Genomic DNA, 22,036 nt, shown 5'->3' on the forward strand with positions numbered 1-22,036 from the left:
AGCAAGAAGGTCCTGGGTTCGAGCCCCGGGGCCGGCGAGGGCCTTTCTGTATGGAGTTTGCATGTTCTCCCCGTGTCCGCGTGGGTTTCCTCCGGGTGCTCCGGTTTCCCCCACAGTCCAAAGACATGCAGGTTAGGTTAACTGGTGACTCTAAATTGAGCGTAGGTGTGAATGTGAGTGTGAATGGTTGTCTGTGTCTATGTGTCAGCCCTGTGATGACCTGGCGACTTGTCCAGGGTGTACCCCGCCTTTCGCCCGTAGTCAGCTGGGATAGGCTCCAGCTTGCCTGCGACCCTGTAGAACAGGATAAAGCGGCTAGAGATAATGAGATGAGACTAAATTTCACCGATTTTATGAACTCGAAAGGCCGTCTCGCTTTAAGTAATCTGATTAAATAAATAAAATGGTTCTGGAATACATACCTGGTTTGGGGATAAGTCCTTGGAAAGGCCTGTAAAGACAAAACAAAGGGTTTGTCTGCTTGCTTTTGGAATGAGAGCTTTAGATAGACAGTAGATATCTAAAACTCTACTAGACATTATTTATCCTTCTTTTCTTTCAAAGGCTCCAAAAGTCTGAGTTTACAATCAAGAATATTTTTGATCTTGCTACTTTATGAAAACCTTATACCTTGGCATTTATTATTAACTACAATGAACTAACTATAATTATTCTATCCACATTCACTGGATATGAGCAATCGCGCGCTCTGATCGGCTGCTCTACTACTAGGCTATCAGCTCATATACCGTGGATAGAGAAAAACAAAATGGCGGAGCGTGTTGCTGAACCAACCGAGGATGAAATAAAAACTCGACTGGAAAACAAAACCCCAAAAATTATTGTCATCAAGTATCTGGATAGGAGCAATTGCGCACTCTACTACTAGGATATCAGCTCATATACTGTGAGTAATAATAATAAATAATAATAATACATTTTATTTAAAGGCGCCTTTCTAGCACCCAAGGACACCGTACACAAGTGAAAGACAAACCATAAAATACACATTAAACTTACAAAAAGAAAAAAAAAAAACATTAAAACAAGTTACAATTCAAAATTAAAAATTTGACAGTGCAGTGATTAAAGTTGAAAAGCAAGTTTGAACAGGTGTGTTTTGAGTGAGGATTTGAAATGTGGAAGGGAGTTGATATTTCTAAGTTCGGGAGGTAATGAGTTCCAAAGCCGGGGAGCAGAGCGGCTGAAAGCTCTGCTCCCCATGGTGGTGAGACGGGCGGAGGGGACAGTCAAATGGATGGAAGAAGAATATCTGAGGGAACGAGAGGGAGTGGCAACGCGGAGGAGATCGGACAGATATGGGGGAGCGAGGTTGTGGATGGCCTTGAAAGTTAAGAGAAGGGTTTTGAATTCAATTCGAAACTTGACTGGGAGCCAGTGGAGCTGCTGCAGGATGGGCGTGATGTGGTGGATGGAGGGGGTTCTGGTGATGATGCGGGCAGCTGAATTCTGGACCAGTTGGATCTTATGGACAGATTTGAGTAGAGAAAAACAAAATGGCGCAGCGCATCAAGTCAGATACATCACTTTATCAAGTATTTAAAAGAAACAGAAATAGCTAAAAGAATATAGCCTCCCCCGCCCCAAAATAGCTCCTGTTCCAGACTCCAGCCCAGTCGGTGGCGCCAAACCGCCAAAAACCCTAAAGAAGAAGAAAATAGTGGAGCGTGTTACTGAACCCCAAAAAATACAAAAAAAGGTAACAAAATACGGAATAAAAGTATGTGCTGGTAAGAACATATATCTTTTTTTAAATTATTTTTCAAGAATTATTATAATCGCATTTTTCCACAAATTGCTCCTGTCGTTTCGCCGGTTTGTTTACATTCTAAGCGGAAATGATTTTGTCGGGCGTTTTGGATCAAGTTTTTATTTATCGAATTTGCAAAAAAAAAAAAAATGCTCCGTTTCTCAAAATCCAGCGAATGATGGATAGAATAAAACAGTTATTCCACTCAATCTCATGTACGACTCGATTTCGTGGAACAACTTAATTATTTTTTTCACGGTCCAGTTTCCATCAAATCCTGCGCTCTGATTGGCTGGCGAGCGGGTCCGTATCCTACGTTACAGACCCCGGTTACGGACCTCTGGCGACTCGCTCGTTCACAACAACAACAAACATAGTAGAATTTTTTTGTCAGCATTTATCTTTTTTTTTTAATAAGATTTATTTATAAGATTATCAAAAATCTTATAAATTTTTGCCAGCATTTCTCAGGAGAATAGCATTAATTTTACAGCATGGATAGCGATAACGACAGTGTTCACAGCGAAAGCGAGTTTTACTACCCTGAGGAAGAAGAAATGAAAGAAAACATTTCAGGAGAAAGCTAAAAACATCTAACTGTTGCTAACGCCGAGCAAAAACATGGCTGAATCCTGAATGACTCGATTTTGTATACAACCCGGATTCCAAAAAAGTTGGGACAAAGTACAAAATGTAAATAAAAACGGAATGCAATGATGTGGAAGTTTCAAAATTCCATATTTTATTCAGAATAGAACATAGATGGCATATCAAATGTTTAAACTGAGAAAATGTATCATTTAAAGAGAAAAATTAGGTGATTTTAAATTTCATGACAACAACACAACTCAAAAAAGTTGGGACAAGGCCATGTTTACCACTGTGAGACATCCCCTTTTCTCTTTACAACAGTCTGTAAACGTCTGGGGACTGAGGAGACAAGTTGCTCGAGTTTAGGGATAGGAATGTTAACCCATTCTTGTCTAATGTAGGATTCTAGTTGCTCAACTGTCTTAGGTCTTTTTTGTCGTATCTTCCGTTTTATGATGCGCCAAATGTTTTCTATGGGTGAAAGATCTGGACTGCAGTCTGGCCAGTTCAGTACCCGGACCCTTCTTCTACACAGCCATGATGCTGTAATTGATGCAGTATGTGGTTTGGCATTGTCATGTTGGAAAATGCAAGGTGTTCCCTGAAAGAGACGTCGTCTGGATGGGAGCATATGTTGCTCTAGAACCTGGATATACCTTTCAGCATTGATGGTGTCTTTCCAGATATGTAAGCTGCCCATGCCACACGCACTAATGCAACCCCATACCATCAGAGATGCAGGCTTCTGAACTGAGCGCTGATAACAACTCGAGTCGTCCTTCTCCTCTTTAGTCCGAATGACACGGCGTCCCTGATTTCCATAAAGGACTTCAAATTCTGATTCGTCTGACCACAGAACAGTTTTCCACTTTGCCACAGTCCATTTTAAATGAGCCTTGGCCCAGAGAAGACGTCTGCGTTTCTGGATCATGTTTAGATACGGCTCCTTTGAACTATAGAGTTTTAGCTGGCAACGGCGGATGGCACGGTGAATTGTGTTCATAGATAATGTTCTCTGGAAATATTCCTGAGCCCATTTTGTGATTTCCAATACAGAAGCATGCCTGTATGTGATGCAGTGCCGTCTAAGGGCCCGAAGATCACGGGCACCCAGTATGGTTTTCCGGCCTTGACCCTTACGCACAGAGATTCTTCCAGATTCTCTGAATCTTTTGATGATATTATGCACTGTAGATGATGATATGTTCAAACTCTTTGCAGTTTTACACTGTCGAACTCCTTTCTGATATTGCTCCACTATTTGTCGGCACAGAATTAGGGAGATTGGTGATCCTCTTCCCATCTTTACTTCTGAGAGCCGCTGCCACTCCAAGATGCTCTTTTTATACCCAGTCATGTTAATGACCTATTGCCAGTTGACCTAATGAGTTGCAATTTGGTCCTCCAGCTGCTCCTTTTTTGTACCTTTAACTTTTCCAGCCTCTTATTGCCCCTGTCCCAACTTTTTTTGAGATGTGTTGCTGTCATGAAATTTCAAATGAGCCAATATTTGGCATGAAATTTCAAAATGTCTCACTTTCGACATTTGATATGTTGTGAATACAATATCAGTTTTTGAGATTTGTAAATTACTGCATTCCATTTTTATTTACAATTTGTACTTTGTCCCAACTTTTTTGGAATCGGGGTTGTAAATAGGGGACTACATAGGCGGCAAACTGTAGTTTTTTTTTCCTGCCATGGAAGTGCACTTGTATACCGAGGAGGAAGCAATTTGCATTACAGCCGTGAATGAGGATTCAAAATGCCAGCTCGGCTCGGTTTTCCCTTTCGGGCACTCTCGTTTTCTGTTAGAATTTGGTAAAGAAAAAAATAAAGATATTATTTACCAGCTTAAGGTCGGTCCGTATGGTGAAATACCGTGACCTCGGCCCAGAGGGCCTCGCTCAGTACTTTCAAGACCTCGGTCACGGTATTTCATGATACGGACCTCCCAGCTGGTAAATAACATATATATTCTTTGCTGTTGGAGAAATCCTACACAGCGTTTTAATAAAACGCCTCATGTGTCATTAAAATGGTAACACATATACTCCTGTTAATTAATAAAATAAAAAAAAAAAAGACTCTCATGCTGTTGGGAGGGGGGCAGTCTGATAGGAAGCTATGAACTAAATGAACATGAGTGATACAGCTTACCTGACCACCTTCCTCCTCTAGTTTCATCATCCTCATCGTTCAAAAAAAAAAAAATTTCTCTGTCTCACCTCATAATGGTGAAGGAGATCTTATCAGCCACGGCCAGTATCCTCTCGAGGTTCTGTGAGCCGAACGTGCAGGGTTTCCTGAAGGGGATTCCCGGCGGCAAGCCCTCGATGATCACCGAGCCGGGGTTGCTCTTGATCCTCTTGTAAGGCACTTGCACGGGATACTTGATGCCTAGTGCCTCGCCGTACTTCCTGTTAAACAGGTCCTGCACCTGCTCCCTTAGCGTGTTGGCCAAGTCGATGCGAGACAGTTTGGCCTCTAAGCTGTCTGTGAATCAAGACAATGAGATACATTATTAGGCCTAGAACCTTAGAAATGTGAACGGTGTGTAGAATAAAAATCTGGTCACGTGATCACCTAAGAATCCAGGTCTCTTGGACGCAGGTCCAGGGTCTTCTGCCAGGTTGTCTTTGGGATCACATTCTGCTGTCATGACCAGAAAAGTCTTAGTTTTTGTATTTAAATAAATGATAACTATAATTCTGAAAATATTTACCTGGATCACAGAGCGGCTGAGAGGCAGGCTCATGCTTCAGCTGAGTTTCAGTCAGCAGCTCTGGCCTGGAAGTCAGACAGGAGACTATTTCAGTAATCGTACAACATTCTTTTCCTGTCCCGTACTTGGAATACTGTAAAATCCATTTTCTTTTACTTTTTTATTTTTTCACCTTTTGATAACAAACTGGATCTGATTACTGGCACTGAGAATCTTCCGAAGTTTGGCTGCTCCGAAGCAATTTGGTCTCCGGAATATGATCCCTTCTGGTAGCCCTGTGATGTACAGGTCCTCGGGATACATCTGGAACTTTGAGTAGGGCACCTTCACTGGCTCGGGCAGGCCCAAAGCCTCCGCTAGAGTTAAGGATACAGTATAGAAATAGGAAAATTATTATTATTATTATATCCATATTCACTGGATATAAGCAATTGCGCGCTCTGATTGGCTACTTTACTACTAGGATATCAGCTCATATACCGTGAGTAGAGAAAAACAAAATGGCGGAGTGCATCAAGTCAGATAGATCACTTTGCGATCAAGTATTTAGAAGAAACAGGAATAGCTAAAAGAATATAATTGGGTTCCCCCCCCCCCCCGATATCTCCTGTTCCAGACTCCAGCCCAGTCGGTGGCGCTAATGCACCTTGAAGTTGGTTTGCCAACCGCCAAAACAACCCTAAAGAAGAAGAAAATGGCAGAACGTGTTGCTGAACCAACCGAGGACGAAATAAAAACTCTACTCGAAAACAAAACCCCAAAAAATATTTTAAAAAAGCAACAAAATATGAAATTAAGTACTTGATGGTACGAACGTATTTTCAAGAACTATCATTATCGTATTTTTCACAAATTGCTCCGGTCATTTCGCCGGTTTGTTTACATTCTAAGCGGAAATGGTTTTGTCGGACATTTTGTATCCAGTTTTTATTTATTGAATTTGCTGCAACAACAACAAAAAAACTGCTCCGTTTCTCAAAATCCAGTGAATGTGGATAGAATAGACCCCTTCGCAGTAAACGTCATTCATACGTAAGAGGAAATTGCGCGCGCAGCCTGGACTCAAAAAAGACTCAGCGATGCCTAGTTGTTGTGTTGTCGGGTGTCAGAATCGTAGCAGTGATGGGGTTAAAATGTACAGAATTCCAGCAGGATCTCACCCATTCCAAAAAAATCGCCGACGTCTATGGCTACAAGCCATCAAACGTGTAGACTGGGATGAAAGCACTATCAAAAATGCACGGGTTTGCAGCGCCCACTTCATCACAGGTAAGATCAGGCTATTTATTAAATCTTTCTTTTTTATTCTTTCTAGTCTTCGTTTATTGATGTAGCAAAATACTTTGGTAACGTTTGTCTGATTAGCTGGGTCATAGTTACACAATGTAATGAATATTGTTAGCACGTTAACTTAGCTTTGCATGCAGTTTTGTTTGTAGGAGAGGTCTCGCTTGACTCAAGCAGTCCAGATTTTGTGCCATCGTTATTTGTGTATGCCGAAAATCACAATTTTAAAGCAAGGATGGAAAGGTAAAATTGTGTGCCCTCACTCTAAATGCCAACTTACGTTGACTGCTCTAACCTAGCTCCCGCCCCGTTCAGTTTCATTTCTGCTCTCTGCCTCTCGCTTTTTACGCAGCTCTGATTTCTCTTAGCTGCACTCTTTACACTATCATTCCTTTCATGCCATTACCTCCTGCAAATTGCTGTTTAGTGTTGGTATTTGCTGTTGTAGCTAAAGCCACATTGCCATCACATCACTGGCATAATTTGATGAAAACAAAATGAATATGAATGCCCCATTGTTAATCAAGTTGTACATGCCCGCACATAACATAATCATATGCGTCTAAAGACTTGTAGGCACGAAGTTTTTCGTGGGTGTACACTGAAGTCTTGTCAATAAGGTACGAGTATATATCTGGCCATTGTATACCAGGGAACTTACTAACATCGTCCGTTCACTCTTTAAAGGATATGGGACATGGATTTTTTTCTGGGTATAATTATGTATAAAGGACATAAGAAATGCCATCTAAATCACTGCAGGGCGTCAAAAATGTGAAAATCATCACATTATTCAAGTTTTTTTATACATCAGCGTAAAACAAGGATTCGTTAATGAGCTAGGTGGTCACGTGACCCGTGACGTCACAAAAACTTTCCAAGGAGCCAGCGCTTGGGAATCTAATGTAAACAGGTTACCGAAATGGACACCATCGACAGTGACATTCCCGATGTTTCACAGAGATGTGAAGTTAGACCCTATCAATTCGAACCGATAGCTGGAAATTCACATGAACATGGATCTTGTCTTTACTCTGACGGGTCAGATGATTCTGAGAGTGAGGGTTCATTCAGTCCCCATGAAACTGAAAGTGGTCGGCTCGATAACACTTCCTGGTAAGTTAAAAACAATTCTGCTCAAAGGCTAATGATCTGTTGAAAGAAGTATTATTTTTGTATCATACATTGAAAGTTCATCATAGATCTAGCTAAAGTCCGTTGCAAGCTAGTTTTTTTTTGCTGATATTTTTCGAGATTGATTGAGATACAATGCTTCCAGAGTCCGAGATGAAAACATTCAAAATGGCGAAACGCCATCACACAGCCAACAACACTACGCCGTTTGGCGAAAGAGATGAAAATTAAGAAAAGTTAAACAAACTTACCAACATAACTTAACATTTATTTATTTAAATGTCCATTAATGTTACAGGATTTCTTGACGGTCTCTACAGTTGTAGGAATGTTAGGCCCTGTATATTATGGCGCTATCACTGCCTCCATGAACCCGGCTATACGGCCTCTTAAATTTGGCTTGGCAATTAATATCGCTCAGTACCTGAGTATTAATGTTGAAAGAATCCTCAGTGAAATGGTCCGAACACAGTTTGTGGGAAACAGTAGGTGCAAAGTTTTTTCTACGGCAGTAGTGAGCCCACACTTTCCTCAGCTTCGGGTCCTTGGGGAATGCAAAAAAACTTACTCCAGGGCATTTCCCATTGGAATTATTGCAACCATATGCAGCACAATACACCATGATGTCCAATGTACGTTAAAGACTATTAAAAACAATTTTCTTGTCATCCACTTCTCCATATTCATCTACCCGCTTGTGCTGTGCCCGAAAGTTTTTGTGACGTATGATCACGTGACAGCGGCTCTTCCGGTTGTAAAATATGCATATCGGAGCTCAAGCAGAAATGCCATATAATCATCACGGATATAACGATTTTGCTGAATTTAATAGATGATTTTGTATTTGTTGATGCAATTAATTCATATTTTTAATCGAAAGAAACTGATATAGCGTGCATTTATGTTTCATGTCCCATATCCTTTAATTAAATGCGGATCCGGTAGGCGATGTCCACTTGTTAGAGTTAACTTATTTACGTAGCATTCTCGATCTTGTAACGACAATTGTTTGGCATAATCTGACAGCTCATAATGCCGGTCTATGGGCAGCGCCATTGTTTCTGGGTCCAGGCTGCGCGCGCATCCTGGCAACGGTCGGTTTGTTTACAAACATGCGAAGGGGTCTATAAAACAGTTATTCCACTCAATCTCGTCGTACTCGGTGCTACGCGCCTCGTCAGCTATCAGCTCATGTACGACTCGATTTCCTGGAATAACTGTTAATTATTCCATCAAATATACCACAGACCTTGGAGTGCTGTTATAGGAATGAACAAAGCTCCTCACCGTATTTCGTGCTGAAGAGACTCTCGACTTGCTTTCGCAGCTGAAGAATCATCTCTCCGATGTCTTCTAGAAGAATGGACAGACAATCGAACAAACCGACTCGCATTTCTGGAAAAGTTCGAGAGCGGTCGATAAAATGCGGCTTACCTTCGACGACTCTCTTGAGCCCTTGCGGTGTGGACTTCTGCGCCAGTTCTTCGACTAAACAGCAAAGATTGTTTACGTTACACAAAAAAATCGTGACGCGACAGAAGCGACCGGTATGTGGATGGTTAAAACTAGCTATTTTTAATACTCCGAGACGCTACTTTTAAGGTGACTCACCTTTTGCTTACTCCGACGACCGTTTGTGTAAAGCAGACTTTAAAATAACATATTAAATGAAATTAATCAAATGAAATACATTTTAAAAAGTGAGTTATTATGAACCATTCAACTCCAGCTGTGAAGCCACGGGGTATATATCCTGAGTTTCAGATTTATTTCATATCGAGTACTTTACAAATATCAGGAATTGACAACGACCGGATGGTTTTGATTGATACTGCTCGTGGCTACTTCGCGACTGAGCTGAACAGTGATATTAACTCACACTGTAACACTGTAATGGAGTCCAGGACTGAGGGACGAAAGGGAAGCTCTACTGTTCTCTAGTACCCCTTTTCCACCACATCAGTTCCAGGGCTGGTTCGGGGCCAGTGCTGGTGCTGGTTCACAACTCGTTCAACTTGCGAGCCAGCTGAGAACCAGTTTGCTTTTCCATAGCTCATGGTGCTAAGGGAAGCCACGTCATTACGTCGCTGTATATGTCAGTTACGTCGCCACGTTTGCATAAACCTTGGCACGAAAATATCGAAGCAAAAACAACACGGAAGCAGCAGCAGCAACAACAACAGCAATAATAATAATGGATGACTTCACGTTTGTACAGCTGCTGCTTCTCGTCGCTTAAAAATGGCGACCTTTCGCGGTCTTATTGTTGTTGGTGTTAACAACTCCGCCCCCCCGCTGACGTAAGCGGTTCTTTCCTCTGGCCCAGTTGGTGCTAGCCTGGAACCGGTTTTTCCGGCCCCAGAGCCAGTTCTTTGTCAGTGGAAACAGCAAACCCGGTTCCAAACTAAGCACTGGCCCCGAACCAGCCCTGGAACTGCTTTGGTGGAAAAGGGGCATAGGTTCGACAAAACAGCATACAAGGAGGATGAAAGGGGATAAAAGGGGTTCTTATCAGGGCTGGGACTACTGTTTAGCCGATACCTGGTTTCTAGTAATTATAGCTGATGCTGGAAAACGTTTTCGACGTCTGAAAAGACAAACAATTTAATGATTTCGCATTCCTCGACAAACTTTCTGTTTTCAGATCCCGTGAGCTGAATTTATTCAAACGAAAGTTTCTCAGTCAATCCATTCTGTACTTTATGCAGTTTTTATAACTCCGAGACAAACTTAATGTTTTTTTGAGTGAAAATCGAACAGTCAATCGTCACTGCATCATATCAGCCAATCAGGTTTCAATATGCAAATGAAGGTCATTCGTCAAAATTAAGCAGGTAGAAGCTGGATTTCAAAATAAGTTGAGTTTATGTACAGCAATATGCAAGAACACTATGGAATCAATTTTGTGCCAAAATGTTCATACGATACTTTTGAAATATCAAACACAAACGATAAATCAAAATACAAAAAAAAAGGCAATTTTTTTAGACTGGCAAACAAATTATTCGTGTAATCGTGCAAAATATCAGTCTATTACTCTTCAGAAACCTTTTATTTTTGTTCCGCGTCTTTCTCGGTTTTGTTGGACGTAATTTATTTTGGTTGCGATTCCAGCTTTGTCGTTTGCGCTCCCTGACTTTTTGCTTGCAGTTTTGGCACAAACTTCACGTGTGGGTGGGCTGTCCAGGAACGCATTCCCATTGGCTAACTTGTGTTTGATTGACAGCTACGCTCAGCCATTCCCTACTCGGATTCTGGCGGACTGTTTGACGAGTGACCGATCCATTGACGGTAAACAAGGATCGAGTGGACTTCAGTGGCGACTATGATATTGAATTAATTCAACAAAGTGTAAGTGCGGGACAAATGTGTTGTATGTGTTGCAGTAGTACACAAGTCCACTCGATCCTTGTTTACCGTCAATGGATCGGTCACTCGTCAAACAGTCCGCCAGAATCCGAGTAGGGAATGGCTGAGCGTAGCTGTCAGTCAAACACAAGTTAGCCAATGGGAATGCGTTCCTGGACAGCCCACCCACACGTGAAGTTTGTGCCAAAACTGCAAGCAAAAAGTCAGGGAGCGCAAACGAGAAAGCTGGAATCGCAACCAAAATAAATTACGTCAAACAAAACTGAGAAAGACGCAGAACAAAAATAAAAGGTTTCTGAAGAGTAATAGACTGATGTTTTGCACGATTACACGAATAATTTGTTTGCCAGTCTAAAAAAAATATTGACTTTTTTTTTTTTTTTTTAATTTTGATTTATCGTTTTTGTCTGATATTTCAAAAGTATTGTATGAACATTTTGGCACAAAACTGATTCCATAGAACACGAGGACATGGAGCAGAAAAGGAAATGACATTCGTGTCCTGGGAAAAAGACGGGCCGATTATCTAGCAAGGTCGTCACCAGTTCATTGAAACCTTGGAGAGATTTCCAAAGCCAGAGGGTGCTGTGTCCAAGCTCCTGATGAGAGAAAGACCAGGGTTGCAGTTACCTGCTAGAGGTTCCAGGGGGCGCCGGAGATCAGGGGTCACAAGTTCAACCTGAGGCTCAGTCGGCTCCTCTGAGGCTGCAGTGTTCTCTAAAGGAGAGAAACCTATTTGAGCCGTCGTGTTCGCCCATTTTATATCCTCCTCCATGTCCGATTATGCACTGGATGACATTTTGGCTAAATGGTATTAAGCAATCCAGACAAACGCATGGAGACGAGACGTTACAGTTCATGTGATTCACGGGTTTGAATCGTTAATGGGTTTTATTCCTCTAAAGTTTCCTTTGTGTATAATGTGTAACACAAATACACAAAGACAGAAAAAAACAAAAAACAAATGCCATCGTGCTTAGTGACTTATGTGAATCTCTTATGTGACTAGCTACATTTATACTCAAACAGAAAACGTTAAAAGACATTAACCAATCCTGCCAGTCCGATAATAAGAGCAGCGAATGGTCAATGGACTGCAATTAAAGCTGGACGGCCTTTCGATTTCATAAAATCGGTGAAATCTAGTTCCCTCTGAAATGTGCTTGTTGTGATATATGTTTATTTCTGTGATATCTCACAAAATACCAGGCCATTCTGTGGCTGGGAAGGTATTTAATTTGACGGGATTAAAGCAAATAATGTGCGTGAACTCGCTCGCTTTGCGCAGTCAAGCAGACAGAGGAAGTCCGTGCGTGTGCACGCATGCATGCGCAGGTTTACCTTTTGACCCTGCACTGACGGTTCCATCATTCTGCCGCTAAACGAACAGCTGATCACACCGAGGTGCTCGCTGAGCGCCGATGTTTATTAGTTTGGTCCTGCGTTTCCTTTCCTTCGTATACAACGTAATGTCTTTTCTTCTCGCTTTCTGTTACTGTAGTCCTCCGTTGTTCTCTCCCGTTTCAAATTTGTATCCCACGACGCCTTGTGCGAACGGGGAAAACCCACCACGTCGTGCATGGCGTAGTATCTTGTATTGGGTCATGGTGAAGCAGGAAAAAAAAGCGGAGAATTTAAGGCCATGTGGCCCTAAATTCATTAATTGTTCTATTTTTAAACAGATAATAAAATTGGAAGTCTGTGATTCGAATTCAGTCCACTTAACAAAAATAACTGGGTGTCGGGGAAAAAAAATTCTTTTTACGACCTACACTTGAAAAATCTGAAAGGAGGTCGAGCTTTAATCGTCCCTGGACAATTTCGCCACAAGATTTCGCAACGTGCTCTCAGACGAGCGATAAGGAAGATAAGCGAGAAGCTGTTAATCATTGGAAAAAGAGTTGCAGGACGGCCTGAAAGCAGCAGGATCAACAGTTACATGGAGAACCGTAAAGGCCAATTTATGCTGACAACGCAGTCCTCGCAGATGGCGTCGCAGAAGGCGTCTGCGTAGCCCCCCCCCCTTCGCAGACGCTCTGCGCGCACCTCCCAAAAATTGTGACCACCGCAGAAGCCTCGCAGACAGCGTCGCAGACAAGAGGGCTCCGATTGGTCCACTCTACATCCGCTGTACACGCACTTCCGCTTCCCTACTTTCCCGGTTAGGTTTGTTTTCACGACCGGCATTTTTAAAAACACGAGCGAAGATGGAGCGGCACGAAGAGCGGTTGATCGAGGAAGTGAGGAAGTACGTACATCTATACGACTCCAGTTCTAGTCATTATAAGTAACCGGAGGATAAACACTCCACTAACCACACCCACCAACTACTCCTAGCGATTTCGCGCCTCCTTGCGTTGTGGCGGTGAATAACATCGCGCACGCCTATTACTCCCCGCTCAACGATAAATTACAACTGTCTGCGAAAAGCTATCTGCGAAAGCCTTGTCGCAAGAGCACGCAGAGGCCCTTAGCAATCATCATGACGATCATCTCTGTTCCTGTTTGATACTTGTGTGAATTTGGACCTGGGCGCAAATGAGCGTCTATCGCGTCCAAGGGGAGGAAAAGGAACTCGTACCTGGTACAGTGACCTGAATAATTTCTCCATCTGGTGGCTCCGTTTTGACCTTTTTTATAGATGTGCAGTCTCCCGAAGGCCCTAAAGAAAACACGTCTTTGTCCATAAGTAAAAAAAAAACAAAAAAACAAGGAAGGTACAAAAAACCAGCAATTACCTGCTTCACAATCTGCTAAGGGACTGACGCAGGAGCTGGTGGATCTGAGAGACGAAGATATTCAAAAAGAAAGCAAGAGGGCAAGCAAGAGCAATTTAGTGAGTAAACACAGCTCACCCTGACTGGCAGGGAAATATTTCAAAGCTTTGCTAAAGGGCTTTGATGGAGCCTAATTAAACAGCGTAGTGCTCTCCGAAAGTTCAACAACAATTAGCACTGTTTGCTTTGGCTGAGCGCGCAGGCTCAGGCGTTTAAAACTAATTAGCCGAGCTGCCCGTCTCGACGTCGATGGGCGCTGACGTGTACCTGCTGCTGTGGGTGTTGCTGACCAGCTCGAGGGCGGAGCTCGGCACTCTAAGCCCTTCTGGGAAACCGTCTTCAGGAGACGAGCCGTCCTGCTTGCCTTCTTCTTTCGCCGCTTTCCCTGCAGCTGATTAAAAAGAAAAAAAGCTCAGCAACGATACGCCATAGCGTGCTCAGATGTCATTGTAGTTGCACATCAAACCCTGTCAAGGCAAAGGCAAGCGCCGCAGTGAGACGTAATTCAGTAAATCTGTCACTCACCAGTGAAGATCCGCTCATCAAACATCCTGAAAGGGAATAAACAAGTATGTAAACAAACACGGGCTCGAAGCAGACATGCGCCTCAGCATATTGAACTGCTTTATTTGGATGCGCAAGGCTGACGACTCAGCAGGAGATTTCCTCATTAAGCCAAATCGGCGGGCGTACGCTGGCACACGGATGGCAGTGGTTACTTCACCCAGCGAGTGGTGCAGCGCTTTGGATGGCGAACGCCTATCTGCCAGATGGCACCAGGAGGCTGGAAGCTTTATTCATGAGATAAATGAGAGGGAGAAAAAAAAAACCCACCACTACGCCTGTTCATGCAGTTACTGTTGAGCTAAAATGGCAGAGGCTTATACATTAACTGCTGAACTGAATCACTGAACCATGCGTCAATGTTAAACAGTGACATCCAAATTAATTTGAGCTCTGAATCTTGAATATTTAAGTGCACCAGATGTAATACAGGCATCAATACAGCCAGAACATCCATGCTGCATTCTTTTATTGATTTTCTACATGTACAACCCCGATTCCAAAAAAGTTGGGACAAAGTACAAATTGTAAATAAAAACGGAATGCAATAATTTACAAATCTCAAAAACAGATATTGTATTCACAATAGAACATAGACAACATATCAAATGTCGAAAGTGAGACATTTTGAAATTTCATGCCAAATATTGGCTCATTTGAAATTTCATGACAGCAACACATCTCAAAAAAGTTGGGACAGGGGCAATAAGAGGCTGGAAAAGTTAAAGGTACAAAAAAGGAACAGCTGGAGGACCAAATTGCAACTCATTAGGTCAATTGGCGATAGGTCATTAACATGACTGGGTATAAAAAGAGCATCTTGGAGTGGCAGCGGCTCTCAGAAGTAAAGATGGGAAGAGGATCACCAATCCCCCTAATTCTGCGCCGACAAATAGTGGAGCAATATCAGAAAGGAGTTCGACAGTGTAAAATTGCAAAGAGTTTGAACATATCATCATCTACAGTGCATAATATCATCAAAAGATTCAGGGAATCTGGAAGAATCTCTGTGCGTAAGGGTCAAGGCCGGAAAACCATACTGGGTGCCCGTGATCTTCGGGCCCTTAGATGGCACTGCATCACATACAGGCGTGCTTCTGTATTGGAAATCACAAAATGGGCTCAGGAATATTTCCAGAGAACATTATCTGTGAACACAATTCACCGTGCCATCCGCCGTTGCCAGCTAAAACTCTATAGTTCAAAGAAGAAGCCGCATCTAAACACGATCCAGAAGCGCAGACGTCTTCTCTGGGCCAAGGCTCATTTAAAATGGACTGTGGCAAAGTGGAAAACTGTTCTGTGGTCAGACGAATCAAAATTTGAAGTTCTTTATGGAAATCAGGGACGCCGTGTCATTCGGACTAAAGAGGAGAAGGACGACCCAAGTTGTTATCGGCGCTCAGTTCAGAAGCCTGCATCTCTGATGGTATGGGGTTGCATTAGTGCGTGTGGCATGGGCAGCTTACACATCTGGAAAGACGCCATCAATGCTGAAAGGTATATCCAGGTTCTAGAGCAACATATGCTCCCATCCAGACGACGTCTCTTTCAGGGAAGACCTTGCATTTTCAAACATGACAATGCCAAACCACATACTGCACCAATTACAGCATCATGGCTGCGTAGAAGAAGGGTCCGGGTACTGAACTGGCCAGACTGCAGTCCAGATCTTTCACCCATAGAAAACATTTGGCGCATCATAAAACGGAAGATACGACAAAAAAGACCTAAGACAGTTGAGCAACTAGAATCCTACATTAGACAAGAATGGGTTAACATTCCTATCCCTAAACTTGAGCAACTTGTCTCCTCAGTCCCCAGACGTTTACAGACTGTTGTAAAGAGAAAAGGGGATGTCTCACAGTGGTAAACATGGCCTTGTTCCAACTTTTTTGAGATGTGTTGTTGTCATGAAATTTAAAATCACCTAATTTTTCTCTTTAAATGATACATTTTCTCAGTTTAAACATTTGATATGTCATCTATGTTCTATTCTGAATAAAATATGGAATTTTGAAACTTCCACATCATTGCATTCCGTTTTTATTTACAATTTGTACTTTGTCCCAACTTTTTTGGAATCGGGGTTGTACATGCAGCAAGTGTCACGTTTGGTACGATGCAGTTAAGCAACAAAAGCAAACGTGTATAGAGGCGTTACAAAGACAAATAATCACTTGGAGAGAAATAGGAGAGCTTGTTGGTGCCTTTGGTGAGAGTTTTAATTTAAAGGGAATTTTTCCATTGTACATTGCTGAAAAGATTAGTTGACAATTCAACCGGTTGGAACATACTCAGCGACTCTCACATTCCAGCATCTGATGTGGTTCAGTCTCGATTTACAGTCCTATTCAAATGACCGAGAGGACTCACCGTCTCACAACGAAGCGGACGCCGTGTCTCTCTTCCAAGATTCGTTTGAGTTTCGGCACTCCGTAGGTGCATGGCCTCTTAAAGGGGATCTTGTCCGGTATTCCGATGATCTCGACCGCTTCGGGATCGCAGGCGATTTTCCGGTACGGCACAGGAACCATGTGATCCAAGCCCAACGCTTCAGCTTTGATCGAGTAAGGGTATCGTGTTAAATACATGAATATAGTAACGATGATAGGAATGAATATCTTCGGTCCTTTGTTAAACACTGAACATTCCAATTATATCCAAATCATATACAGTATGTATAGTGCCCTCCACGATTATTGGCACCGCTTGTAAGGATGAGTTAAAAGGGTTCAAAAAAAATCCACCTGAAAAAATAAGAAAAATCCAACCTTTAATGGAGATCTATTTATTCACAGAAGAACAAATCTCTCATCAAGAAATAATTATTTGGAAAAAAAAATGACCGTGAACACACTGGAACTGAAAAAAGGATTCCGATTTTTGAGTTGGTTGGAGCGTGTAGGAACTTTCAAGCTGTAATCCATGACTTCCTGTTTAACTGGGGGACAAATATGAGGCGACAGAGAGGTCAAATTCCCTCAACAGGAACATGGGAAAGATAAGAGAACACACAAACCAAATGAGGGAGAAGTGTGTTGATCTTCATGAGTCAGGGAATGGTTATGAAAAATAGCTACTCGCCTGAAAATGTCTATTTCTACTGTTAGGGCAGGAATAAAAAGTCGGCATCAACTGGAACTGTTACAAACTCGCCTGGAAGAGGAGCCAAGTTTATTTTACCCCTATGTACAGTGAGGAGGAGGGTAAGAGAGGCAAAAAAATAAAAAAAATCACCAAGGATCACTGTTGGTGAATTACAAGAAAAAGTAAAATCCTCGGGTTTCCAAAGGGGTGTTCACACGGCAACTTTTACTCCGGTGTAGCACCGGGGCTGCCCCGGTAGAGCGTTCACACGGTACAAAGTCATACCGGTGTAGCCCCTGAAAGCTGCTTAAACCAGTGCAAATCTAACCCTGCTCGGGAGGTGGTTTAAGAAATTTACTCCGGAGTAAATGCTAGTTTGCGGGGCAGCACCGATATAAAATGGGACGTCTGAACGCTACAGGTGTAGACTCGCTACGCGTGAGGAGAGTTGATTACATATGGGCATTGCATAATTTGCATCCTGGTATTTTGCGCTTCCAAAATGGCGAATATCAACAACAACAGAACTGCGTGTCTTCCAGTGTTGCCAGATTGGGCGGTTTTAAGTGCAGTTTGGCGGATTTGAACATATTTTGGGCTGGAAAACGTCAGCAGTATCTGGCAACACTGGTGTCTTCATCCACGTTGTTTTCCCCAACACGCTAACACGCTTCTCTCTAGTAAGCAGGTTTGTGACGTGTGAACGCTCCACAAAATTTACACCGGTGTAAGATATATCGCAACAAAATACATCGGTGCAGCATCGATGCAAATATGTGCCGTGTGAACACCCCTCGAGTCTCCAAAACCACCATCAGACTCCACCTCCTCCATGCCAACAGATTATTTGGAAGCTTTGCCAGAAAAAAAGCCTTTTTTTTTTAATGTTAACCACAAACGTAAACACCTGAAGTTGGCGAAACGCTATTACAACTTGGGCGGAACCGTGTTCTCTGGTCTGATGGAACAAAAATTGAGCTTTTTGGCAATAAACGCTCAAGGTGGGTTTAGTGTAAAAACAAGGAGGCTATAATGAAAAGAACCCGATCCCAACTGTAAGATATGGTGGAGGTTCTGTGATGTTTTGGGGCTGTTTTTCCTCCGAAGGCCCTGAAAACCTTGTGGTCCATGGCATCATGGACTCCATGAAATACCAGGACATTTTAATCTAAATCTGGCTGCCTGTGCCAGGAAACTAAAACCGGGTTGTCATTGGATCTTCCAGCAGGACAATGATCCGATGTCCAAATCAACACAAAAATGGTTCACTGAGCACAGACTCAAGCTTCTGCCCTGACCTGAACCCTAGTGAAAACCTGTGGGCTGAGCTGAAGGAGAGAGAGAGAGAGAGAGAGAGAGAGAGAGAGAGAGCACAAGAGAGGGCCGAGAACCCTGGATGATCTGGAGAGATTGTGTAAAGAGGAATGGGCTCAGATGCCCTGCTCTGTATCTCCAACCTTATAAAATGTTATAAGCCTCGGTCACAACCGGCCGTACGTGCTCCTACGGCCGGTCTACGTGCAAAAAACGCAAGAAACGCACGGAGGGTGCGCGTGCGACGTGCTGATTTTCGAGCCGTAGACCGGCCGCAGAGGTTCTTTGTCATGTCAAACAAACTCTACGGGCGCTTACGTTTTTTTCAGGTTGCAAGACAAACTTACGGCCAACGTGCGTCTTTCTCCACGAGCAAAAAAAACGCAGCGATTTGGGAAACGCCAAAAATCGCACGGCCAAAAAAATCGTACGTCCGGTTGTGACCTAGGCTATAGGGAGGTTGTCCAAAGTATTAAATGCAGGGGTGCCACATGTAATAGTGGCACCTGTTTTTGTTGAAAATAATTATTTCTTGATGAGGGATTTGTTTTTCTGTGAATTAATTTATTTCAATTAAAGGTTGAGTTTTTCTCATTTTTTCAGCGTGAGATGAAGTGACTTTTTCACCAAAAGGGGGATTTTTTTTCCTAACACTTTTCCCTAATCTTGGGGGCCAATAATCATGGACGGCACTATACGTATATACAGTTAGGTCCATATATATTTGGACACTGAGACAAATTTTGTTTTTTTTTACCTGTTTACTGAAACATATTCAAGTTATAGTTATATAATGGACATGGGCATAAAGTCCAGACTTTCAGCTTTCATTTGAGGGTATCCACATTAAAATTGGATGAAGGGTTTAGGAGTTTCAGCTCCTTAACATGTGCCACCCTGTTTTTAAAGGGACCAAAAGTAATTGGACAATTGACTCAAAGGCTATTTCATGGGCAGGTATGGGCAATTCCTTCGTTATGTCATTCTCAATTAAGCAGATAAAAGGCCTGGAGTTGATTTGAGGTGTGGTGCTTGCATTTGGAAGATTTTGCTGTGAAGAAAACATGCGGTCAAAGGAGCTCTCCATGCAGGTGAAACAAGCCATCCTTAAGCTGCGAAAACAGAAAAAAAAACCATCCGAGAAATTGCTACAATATTAGGAGTGGCAAAATCTACAGTTTGGTACATCCTGAGAAAGAAAGAAAGCACTGGTGAACTCATCAATGCAAAAAGACCTGGACGCCCACAGAAGACAACAGTGGTGGATGATCGCAGAATAATTTCCATGGTGAAGAGAAACCCCTTCACAACAGCCAACCAAGTGAACAACACTCTCCAGGAGGTAGGTGTATCAATATCCAAATCTACCATAAAGAGAAGACTGCATGAAAGTAAATACAGAGGGTTCACTGCACGGTGCAAGCCACTCATAAGCCTCAAGAATAAAAAGGCTAGATTGGACTTTGCTAAAAAACATCTAAAAAAGCTAGCACAGTTCTGGAAGAACATTCTTTGGACAGATGAAACCAAGATCAACCTCTACCAGAATGATGGCAAGAAAAAAGTATGGCGAAGGCGTGGTACAGCTCATGATCCAAAGCATACCACATCATCTGTAAAACACGGCGGAGGCAGTGTGATGGCTTGGGCATGCATGGCTGCCAGTGGCACTGGGTCACTAGTGTTTATTGATGATGTGACACAGGACAGAAGCAGCCGGATGAATTCTGAGGTATTCAGAGACATACTGTGTGCTCAAATCCAGCCAAATGCAGCCAAACTGATTGGTCGGCGTTTCATAATACAGATGGACAATGACCCAAAACATAAAGCCAAAGCAACCCAGGAGTTTATAAAGGCAAAGAAATGGAATATTCTTGAATGGCCAAGTCAGTCACCTGATCTCAACCCAATTGAGCATGCATTTCACTTGTTAAAGACTAAACTTCAGACAGAAAGGCCCACAAACAAACAGCAACTGAAAACCGCTGCAGTAAAGGCCTGGCAGAGCATTAAAAAGGAGGAACCACAGCGTCTGGTGATGTCCATGAGTTCAAGACCTCAGGCAGTCATTGCCAACAAAGGGTTTTCAACCAAGTATTAGAAATGAACATTTTATTTACAATTATTTAATTTGTCCAGTTACTTTTGAGCCCCTGAAATGAAGGGATTGTGTTTAAAAAATGCTTTAGTTCCTCACATTTTTATGCAATCATTTTGTTCAACCCACTGAATTAAAGCTGAAAGTCTGAACTTCAACTGCATCTGAATTGTTTTGTTCAAAATTCATTGTGGTAATGTACAGAACCAAAATTAGAAAAATGTTGTCTCTGTCCAAATATTTATGGACCTAACTGTATATGAATGCATTCTGTTTTTATACACTATCCTTTTGAAAGTAACAAGAGTACCCAGAGGCTTGTCTGACAGCCGTACCACAAATATTTATTTTTAAAGGTCCCATGGCATGAAATTTTCACTTTCTGAGGTTTTTTAACATTAAAATGAGTTCCTCTGACCTTCTTAAGTCACCCCAGTGGCTAGAAATTTCACAATGTGTAAACCAAACTATGCCCAACATTTGAGAATGGCGCGTCAAAACGGCGCGTTGATAAGCTCTTCCCTTTACTACGTCAGCAAGGGAGATGATCCCCACGCCCCCCCTCTGGATTCCCACCCACTGTATGGATTGCCCCGCCCAGTTGTAGTGAGGAGACCATAGAGGACACAACAACATGGCATCACCTAAGCGAGCGAAACATGGAAATTGCGCTGTACATGGATGTGACAACACAGAAAAGAGTCTGTTTTTACTGCCGACGGGAGAGCCCCTGAAGACGCAGTGGCTTAATTTTATTTACTTCAATAATACGCCGTCGAGTCTATCTAAGACGGTGTATGTTTGTCGGAAGCATTTTCCTGAGGAATGTTTCCACAACTTGGGACAGTACAGGGCAGGTTTTGCACATCAACTGTCACTGAAGCCTGGGTCCGTACCAAGCATCCCTGCCGCATCAGCAACAAACACCGAACAAGTAAGTGTATAACTGGTCGTTTTGCCGTGTTTTAAAATCGGTGTGTCAGCCTAGCAATGGCTACATTAGCTGTGCAGCTAACCGCTTCCTGCAGTTAGCCAGGTACTCTGCGCTACAAAACTAAAGAGCATGCAGCATGCTCTGTTAAACTGAGTTTAGTCTGGAAATTGACTGTAACTTATGAGCTTATGTTTGACTATTGCTCCGCAATGCATGTCTTCTGTTGGATAAGCGATATGTTGCTGTAGTTGCTGCTTCTATCCTCTTTAGTTATGGAGTGCGTGTTCAAGCCTAGGGTATTATACGTTCGTAAACTACCACTCCGAACACTCTCACTCTCTGTTCTCTGTGTCACGTTGAGTTTACGAAAGGAGTCCGA

General features: G+C 42.7%; 1 protein-coding gene across 5 annotated transcripts in view; it reads right to left on the reverse strand.

The window, feature by feature from the left end:
* Positions 1–22,036, reverse strand: part of gtf2ird1 (GTF2I repeat domain containing 1) — a 66,942-nt gene that overhangs the window by 9,466 nt on the left and 35,440 nt on the right. For 2 of the 5 annotated variants that reach the window (XM_060912486.1, XM_060912484.1), the window contains exons 9-21: positions 16,595–16,778; positions 14,180–14,205; positions 13,922–14,045; positions 13,616–13,659; positions 13,459–13,539; positions 11,508–11,594; positions 8,943–8,996; positions 8,796–8,861; positions 5,260–5,443; positions 5,088–5,152; positions 4,949–5,017; positions 4,591–4,858; positions 423–451 (exon numbers count right to left, since the gene is read on the reverse strand). In XM_060912486.1, coding sequence (XP_060768469.1) covers positions 423–451; positions 4,591–4,858; positions 4,949–5,017; positions 5,088–5,152; positions 5,260–5,443; positions 8,796–8,861; positions 8,943–8,996; positions 11,508–11,594; positions 13,459–13,539; positions 13,616–13,659; positions 13,922–14,045; positions 14,180–14,205; positions 16,595–16,778 — 1,281 coding nt within the window. The remainder of the gene's footprint in view (positions 1–422; positions 452–4,590; positions 4,859–4,948; positions 5,018–5,087; positions 5,153–5,259; positions 5,444–8,795; positions 8,862–8,942; positions 8,997–11,507; positions 11,595–13,458; positions 13,540–13,615; positions 13,660–13,921; positions 14,046–14,179; positions 14,206–16,594; positions 16,779–22,036) is intronic. The other 3 variants (XM_060912487.1, XM_060912485.1, XM_060912488.1) reach the window with 3 other exon arrangements.

Source organism: Neoarius graeffei, chromosome 28 (genome assembly GCF_027579695.1).
Source record: "Neoarius graeffei isolate fNeoGra1 chromosome 28, fNeoGra1.pri, whole genome shotgun sequence".
NCBI classification, from domain to species: Eukaryota; Metazoa; Chordata; class Actinopteri; order Siluriformes; family Ariidae; genus Neoarius; species Neoarius graeffei.